Source organism: Gigantopelta aegis, chromosome 4 (genome assembly GCF_016097555.1).
Source record: "Gigantopelta aegis isolate Gae_Host chromosome 4, Gae_host_genome, whole genome shotgun sequence".
Taxonomy (NCBI): Eukaryota; Metazoa; Mollusca; class Gastropoda; order Neomphalida; family Peltospiridae; genus Gigantopelta; species Gigantopelta aegis.
In genome coordinates this window covers 50,572,464-50,581,424 of record NC_054702.1, presented here as the reverse complement: position 1 = coordinate 50,581,424, position 8,961 = coordinate 50,572,464, and the positions used below count along the sequence as shown (strand labels likewise).

The following is an 8,961-nucleotide window of genomic DNA, read 5'->3' as shown; positions in this document are numbered from 1 at the left end:
TCGGCCTGCAAGGCTGCTGCCAGCTCGGGCAGGGTCTGGGGCTGTGGTTGTCGCTGTCGGAGGCGTCGGTCCAACTCGTCCCATAGATGCTCAATTGGGTTCAAATCCGGTGATATCGATGGCCAAGGAAGGACATTAATGTTGTTGTTCTGTAGGAAAGCCGTTGTGAGACGTGCTGTGTGAGGCCTGGCGTTGTCATGTTGGAACACTGCGTTGGCGTTGGCCATAACTGGAACGATGTGTGGCCGGAGGATCTGGTCAATGTAGCCCTGTGCATTCAGGTTGCCCTGCACGTGGACCAAGTCAGTTCTGCCAGTGTGTGAGATGGCTGCCCACACCATGACACTACTCCCGCCGAATCTGTCCACTTCCTGCACGCAGTTTGCCGCATAACGTTCACCACGACGCCTATACACGCGACATCTTCCATCATGACGTCGGAGTAGAAATCGGGACTCGTCACTGAACCACACCTGTCTCCATCGCAGTTGAGGCCATTGTCGATGAATCTGGCACCACTGCAGTCGGAGTCGACGGTGTTGTGGCGTTAAGATGACACCTCGAACTGGACGTCTGGCACGAATTCCTACCTCACGTAGGCGGTTCCGTACGGTCTGGTCGGATATCCTGCGCAAACCTGGTATTGCTGCGGCTGTGGAGGTGGCAGTAGTCAATCGTTCCCGAAGGTGGCGTACCCGGATGTAGCGGTCCTGCCCGGGGGTAGTGACCCGTGGTCGACCGGATCTAGGGAGGTCACGTGTTGATCCATGTTGCTGGTAACGGTCCCCCAGTCTGGAGATGGTGCTTGGGGACACATGGAATGCCCTGGCAACGGCCGTTCTGGATTCGCCTGCGTCTAGTCGGCCGATGGCATTGTTTCTCTGCGGTTCACTGAGACGTGGCATGTCCTGGATTGTCAACTGTCGGCCAGATACAGAGGCCAGGCAAGCGAACACCCTGCACTTTTATACTGTCGGTGTTCATGTTGCACGTGCAGACAACGCACGTGCAGTGGTGACATGGTTTGCACGTGGCTGCGTTTTTGCGAATATTCACATTTTGGAACTTTATTGTACAGTAGCTGCGTTTTATCGAATGTAACCGTGGGAATGTGTTTGGGACATGCTATGACCTTATATTCACAAAGCATGAACCGGTAGGAAACATAAAATCGGAGTTATAACCCATTTGTACCCTTTTGCGTTTCTTTTTTTGAAGAGTATATAACGTTTGGCAATTTACCTTTATTTTTAAAATGCCAACAGCAAAATAGTTCCGGCTATCTTACAGTGAAGATAACACTTTCTACAGTGACGATAACACATTTTAGAGTGAAATGTTCACTCTAAAATGTGTTATCGTCAATGAGTGACTGATAATACTTTTATTTCACTAATATTTTAAGATATTTTACTAAATGTTATATAATAACTAGTTCCATTCCTTTCTCCACAGAGAGATATTATACTGTACGAAAGCCCTTTAAAAAATCAACATTTTCTAAAGTACTCGGGGGGGGGGGGGGGGGGGGGGGGGGGGTAGGGGCTATTTGAAAAGAGTACTCTTTGTATTCTTGAGAAAATGTTGATAATTATGGGAAACCCCAGGGTGCACTCACAGTAGTGCCAAACATTTAATGATTTATTGTTTGACGTGAAATCAATGCTGGGTATAACTAAATATATCACCTTAATGGATCAATGTTTGCTATGGGAAAAACACATTTTGTTTCATTTATCTGGTCATTAAGTGCCCATGATAAATTCCAGTACTTAGTAATTTACAGTTATATATTATGGTAACTATACACAGTTTGCTTCTCCATCAAAACAAGGTGTAATATGCATTGATTAAGTGGTTCAGTTACAATACAAACATAACCTGTACCATGATTTTGAAAATGAAATAAGTATTACGAAGATAAAACTGTTATTTTCAAACAATTTAAAAACATTTCTTTAACTGGAGAAATTTAAACATACATGTAATACTACATAAACAAAAATAATAATAACATTTTTAAAAAGACTGAAAAAAACAAAGAAAAGAATAAAAAAAAGTTAAAACTTTAAAACACTGGTATATAAAATGACATACATGTATTTTTTTGTATTTTTTTAAAATAATATAAAAATGTAATTGTTCGCAGGTTGTATCCACCTTACTATAGCAGCTTTAGTTACTACAAATCTCTGTTAGCACTATAACATAACATTTAAAAACTTGAACATCTTAAAATTTAAGACACTGTTATTTTATAAACTATTTCATATGGAACATATAGAATTTATAAAAATAATCTAGTTGCCACAAAATAATAACCTAGAAGTAAATATTTTACATCAAAAATATGTTTTTTAATTTTTTTATAGATGACTATGATTGTTATGAATAAAACAAATCAACAATAAATTTGACAAAGAACCTGGAACTGTTTTTGCGATGCGAGTAGACGTGTCTACGTGCGCTCTCGAGTTGCTCCCCCCACCTGGGGGGACTGATAGCCAGCTTTGGGGCTCTACTGGAGTTCCGGGTTACCTATACCGGGACACGGACGACCGTGTCTTTGGTATACAGTGACCCGCCCTCCAAAGAAGAGGAACGGAGGGACTGGAAGAGGAAGGAGGAAGAAGAAACCCGTGCCAGGGACGGCTCGGGGGGGGGGGGGGGACAAAGCTGGCGGCGGTCCCTTCTGCGTCGCCGCCCCTACCGAGTTCGCCGGAGAGGACGCGATCGTCATGGGCGCCTGCATCCCCGGTTCAGCCGTATTCGAGCCTGGACATCGCGATGTGCCAGCCTCCAAGGGCGGTACCACCGACCTCCACTCCCCGGACGCCAACTCCGGTGCAGCGGTCAATTATACCGACCGCTCCCGTTGAGTCGGCACAGGGACATGTTGTTGTTGCGGCGGCGAAGCGGAAGGCGACATCACCGACCACCCAACCAGCCAAGACCAAGCCGCCGCCTGTAGCCCCGCCCCCTGACGACGCCGAATGGGTCCTTGCCATCAACGGACTTCGACGCCAACTGCACCAGTATATGCAGGGGGACACGCGGGATCCACAACGACTTCGGGGAGGATACCTCAACGCGGACTGGAGACCACTGGATGACGGCAGCAGCTACGAGCTACACAACAAGATCTTTAGTGGAATACGTGTAGTCGTCACGCACCGGAGGGACCAGACCTACAGACAGTGCATCTTGTTCGCCAAGATCGACAACAGATCCAAACACAAGATGATCAGTGCAGTCTGCGGCCCCGGCTACTCCAGTGTAGTTCAGACACTACGTCAGCGAAAAGACCAACTGCCGACACTCCGGGAATCTTCAGCCTCTCCGAAGTAGAAACCAACCTAACGGCCTTAACGAGGCCACTCATGTGGACATATATATCGGACTTTAAACTTTTAGACCTTCGTTCAAAAGTTTATGTCGAAATTACTTTTTTTTCTTTTTTTTTAATATTATTAAATAGTCCGATCCTCTTTTCTTTCTCTTATTTATTTTTGGACTGTCCTTCTAAAATGCTCCAAATTATATAAATATTCGACCGAGCAGTCAATTCTTTTTATTATTTTTTTTAATTCTATTAACTTTTTTTTACTAATTGCTATTTTCAAAATTCTGCCCATTTTCAACTCCCCCCCCCCCCCCCCCCCCCCCCCCCCCCCCCCCCCACATCTTATCTAATTTCTTTTTGACCACCCGATCTAATCTAGCGACCAAATTTAATGAGTAGAATTTTCTTTATTAATTATATTAGAGATGCGCATCAAAATTTTAAAGGCCCACTATTTAATTTTTGGATGTAAATTTCAAAATTGTCCGCTTATTTTATTTTTGTCCCGGGACAAGCCCCTGGCTATCCAGAGACAGGCCCCGGGACGGACATGCTCGAAACTCTAGTGGTATATGAGCATGTACAAATTATTCGCACTCGCACTCGCAAAGAACCTGATTGATAATAAAAGCATAATTTCAACATAATTCTAATAGCATTACATAAGAATAATATATTATTGATCAAATCAGAGTGATACTGATAGGCAGAAAGGTTTCCCTTTTCTATCAACCTTGATTATTAACAGACAGCACTATGATTGTTAACAGTTCAACATGATTATAGCTACATGTAAAAATAACATCAAACAAAAGCCAGTTTTGTAGAGTTTAAAAAAACAGGGTTATTAATAGCATACATCACCATTATGAGGTATAGATAATTACAACCGGAGTGACAAAATGTAGGGTTATTTTTGGACCCGTACAAAATCATTTAGTCCCAAGGGTTAGAACTGCCATATCTACACTTCATAATGGTGATTGATTTTGTCATTGCCCATTTAATTACAGTTACAAAATATTAATTTTGTAAGCTACTGTTTCTTTATTGTATAACGATTCATAAACATTTCACCTACAAACTCATTTGATCTTATGCAGAAAAAGATAGTCCAGATTATGCAATGACATGAAAATGTAATAACTTAACCATAAATATAAAGTTAAAAATATTACTTTGTTTAAATATTTTTAAAACAATGATCCAACGTGAAATGGCAATTTGGGGAATAAGTAATTCAACAGAATTCAATCAATTTAACACATGAGTTATGTCGTTAGGCATATTTATAAATTGTCTAGACCTGGAAGGCTAGACAGATTTATCCAGCACCATGCAAATGGTGGCTAATCCAGTCCAGTGGGCAATAATGTTCTATCAAACAACATGGGCAGAATCAGATTACAGGTGGGACCAACACCTGAAACACAGACAAAGCTGGAGGGTTATGTCCAGAGCAAATTAGCCAATCACAGGACATTTTACGATTTGGAGGAGTCGGGTGAGGGTAGGTATATATAAATCTAGTTATTAATAATGTTAACAAGGATGCAAACTACAAAGGGGTGAGTGGGATTGAAGGCATACTCCTTTATTAGTGTTTTACATTCTAGACAATGTAAGTATTCTGGAACATTTTAAAATAAGCTTTTCTATTATTTGAAATTTTAAGTAGCTATACATGAAAAATCATGCCTTCCACCCAGTAACCCCTGGCTCAAAACGTCCTGTTGGAGATGAAGACTAAACATCTGGATCAATCGGGAAGCCTTGTTTATGCCACAACAATCACACTTGTAGATCGGAAGGATTGACAGGTGTAATATTACTTTGCTGTAACTAAAATCATGTATGTATGTCCCATCTGTCCATCTAGCCAATCCAAAACTTATTGAGGAGCAATGGACAAAAGGGAGAGATAACTCAGAAGAATCCCATCCAAACGTTTTCACATGTCAGATATTCAAACTCATGTTGGGATCCAAACAATGGGTACTGATTATGTAATGTTTCATATTAACTTTAGCTGCACCTCTGAAGATTTGTGTAGATCATCTGAAGCCTCATCCAGGTCATCAAACATCTCGATTCTCCCCTTACTTTGTATAAGATATGATAGATATAACATTTTCTTTGCCGTTGACCAACGTAAATATATGCTCAGCTCCTTGGCTGATGAATTATATGTCTGTGTGTGACCAATTCTATAGCATTCAAAGGCTGGGCATCTGCGTTAACTCGTCTGATCAGTGTCTGAGTTGGACCAACTTTCTTCCTGGCTAGTATGGGTTTCGGCTGCCAGTCGTGATGTACATTGTCCGACTGTAGTTGATGTAGCTTAATCTCCAGGTCACTAGGTGCCGATGAACTTGGGGACGGTGGTGTTGTTTTGTTGATTATTTGCAGACACCCATCATCCATGTCTGGGACAATCTGCAGTGGTCCTACCACAGTCATAGCTTTCCTGAAACAAACAAATAAAAGCATTAAGATGATATTAGATTCAGTAGCCAAGTGAATCTCAGTGAATGAATGGATGTATGAATAGATGGACAGATGGATGCATGGATTGAAGACATGAATGAATGAAGAAATAAATAAACAATTTAATGACATCACAAAAGACAATTAGAGATAGCTTAGTCAAAGAGTATGCACACACACACACACACACACACACACACACACACACACATGACAGAAAGAAATGTTTTATTTAATGAAGCGCCACTCATCACATTGTTATTTACAGTTATATGGTGTTGGACATGTGGTAAAAAACCACAGAGATAATGAGAGGAAACCCACTGCTGCATTTCAAGGGCTATTTTAGAATAACAGACAGGATAGTACTACATAGAATGAAGAATAGCCCATTGATGAGGATTGATCTGTGCATCAGGTTAGTACTTTACCACTGGGCTAAGTCCCATCTCACACACACACACCACATCTAATGATCACCTAGACTCTGACGTGTTCCCATTTAAGCCTGTGCTCATTAACTAGAATATGAAAGGTTTTGGTATGTGCTCTGTTGTTCATGTGAAAAAGCATGTCATAATTCTCCTTACTGCTAAACACTGAAGACATAGTTTTTTGTAAGATTTTCACAGACTGTAAATACTGCAAGCAATATTTTAAAATAATGTTACTGAGAATAAACAAATTACCAAGTGGTGATAATCATTCCAAGAGCATCCAAAACCTGGCTGGCAGTCATACGAGTTTGTGGATCCAAAATAAGTAATCGACGAATCACCATAAGTGAGTTCTCGGACACACGGCCATCACTATCAAACACAAAAAACAAATGAATTAATAAAATAATTTATAATAACAGTAAGATTACTTTATAAAGCAGTATGCAATCAATGCAACAAACTGTAGCATTACTTAGAACTTAAAGATAGACTAAACTCCAACAAGAGCCTTATGTGTTACCCGGACCACCAACACATACTAACACTTTAACAAATGAAAAATGCGTAATTTTAGATTTAATAAAAAAACCATGATTATTCCTGCTAACTGGGGGCAGCCATTTTATTTCGTTTTTGTGACGTCCAGTCAGTTTTGTGATTTTAGATGGGAAAGTCTACTTAATCAAGGGTTTTACAGAATTACTTACAGTAATAAAGCAACAGGGCGGCTGGTAAGGTCCATTATGATTTGAGGTTATCACACAATACCCTGCGATCTTAATAAAAGAGGCACGTCTTTTTAGTGTGTCTAGACACAGTGTCTGGGGACCGTCTAAATATAAACCTGCCAACCAAGAAGAACAGGTACAGTCCACGGAAATAAAAGACCAATTAACCAAGAAAACACTCCGACTATTATTTCAGTACGTGGGTTAATTTATATACAAAATATAATGCAGTTATTTCAACACTTTGACATGGTGGTTTATTTTGTATTGAAAAATAAACCACATATACACGATGCTATGTTACTGGGATGGATATTATTACAGAACATTGCGATGCATCCGCAAATATCAGGTATGTTTTGTTTCTTCAGTTCGAAGACTAGTTCCTGATGTGACACGTTAGGTATTACGTAACCACCAGCTCACCAGAGGGCGTATTCACTGGGATGGTACAAAATGGCTGCGCCCGTTATATATAATAGCCGTCACATTTAACCGTTTTATTAATTAACTATAGGATTATACTTGTTGATATTAAGCAATAATGTGCATTATGTATCATTGAATATGTATACCAGTCCAAAAGCCTTGCTTTAGCATTCCTTTAATTTCTTTTTCTGTTTAATTGGACCTTTTTAAACATTTAAAAACATTCAAGCTGATACATCAGTTAACTTCTCGCACATGGTCCCCTTCTGTTTTTATAGCAAACCTTTCAAATCTTTCATGCTAGGATTTCTCACTACCCCCACCACTATTTAAGAATCACTATTTAAATATTGGTTCAGTATATAGATTTAAACTGCATCATAAAAAAGCATGCAGAAAATTATAAACATCTCATATATGTGTTCTTTTTTCTCTAGTTTACAGACTGAGATAAAAAATGAATTGGGACCAAATAATCCAGAACTCTTCTTCTTCTTCTTTTAATTCGCTTGATGACTACACGTTGAGGACAGTCGTGACTATGAATGATACTATCCTCTGTAGATCACTTTTGGTACCATACAACTTCTTATGGGCTCCCTCGAGGTAAGGAGCCCCGTGCTGCACCTGACTGTGGAATCATCACAGGACGAGCACCGATCACGTCTTTATTGTCCAAACGTGTAGTCATAATAGCTGTAAATGCATGGTATTGTGGTCTATTAGAGTGCGCCTTGCAGCCCAATACCTCTGACTTCAGCACTTGAGGTTTCTGTTATGGTCACCTCGCCCGTAGTCCATATCAGTCCAGTCTCCAACCATCGACCAATCCAGCTTGGGTATCTCTAACAGGAGCCAAAACTCCTTTTGGCATAGCTTTCTAGATCACTGAGATACACAAGCCCCTCACCACATCAAGGAATGGCCCATGACGGGGATTCAGAACACTTATTGGTGTCTTAACAAATAGAGGTATTATTTTAAGGTGTTGTTTTTATTAATCAAGGACAGAAACGTTTTTGGGGTTGCACTAAAATTAGGAATAGCAAAAACCTGGTTGCTGTTTTGATGAATATGTGTCATAGATTTTGATTTGACATACTTGGGGATTGTATATTCAGCAGACTTGATCTTCCTGAACAGCTCCTGTGGGACCATGTCATAAAAGGGAAACTGGCCGTACAACATGGTGAAAAGGACAACACCTAGAGCCCACATGTCACTTGGTTTTCCCAGGTACGGCTTCCCTGAAAACACATAAGTGTCAACATCAAAACATAACTTCACAAATACAGCTTTGTGCTCAACAGGAACAAATGATATATTAGCTTCTTATATGAATAGTTTTTTTAAAACTTACATTACCAATATTATATTTTTCTACAATAAGCCCACCAAAGAATAGTTTTTAAATTTAATTCTGAGAGAGTTGGAATCAGAGGTTTATGTCCAAGTTATGTTTATGTCTAGCCTTGATAATATGGTACTGTTTACATGTAAATGTAAAGATATGACAGATGTAATTGCCAAATGT

The 8,961-nt window shown here is 40.1% G+C and overlaps 1 protein-coding gene across 4 annotated transcripts in view; it reads right to left on the bottom strand.

The window, feature by feature from the left end:
• Window positions 1–4,001: 4,001 nt before the first annotated feature.
• The window catches only part of LOC121370680 (serine/threonine-protein kinase 40-like), a 32,485-nt gene continuing 27,525 nt past the window's right edge, over window positions 4,002–8,961 (bottom strand). For all 4 annotated transcript variants that reach the window (XM_041496080.1, XM_041496078.1, XM_041496079.1 and 1 more), the window contains 3 exons: window positions 8,530–8,674; window positions 6,520–6,639; window positions 4,002–5,810 (listed from right to left, as the gene is read on the bottom strand). In XM_041496080.1, coding sequence (XP_041352014.1) covers window positions 5,507–5,810; window positions 6,520–6,639; window positions 8,530–8,674 — 569 coding nt within the window. In that variant the 3' untranslated portion in view covers window positions 4,002–5,506. The remainder of the gene's footprint in view (window positions 5,811–6,519; window positions 6,640–8,529; window positions 8,675–8,961) is intronic.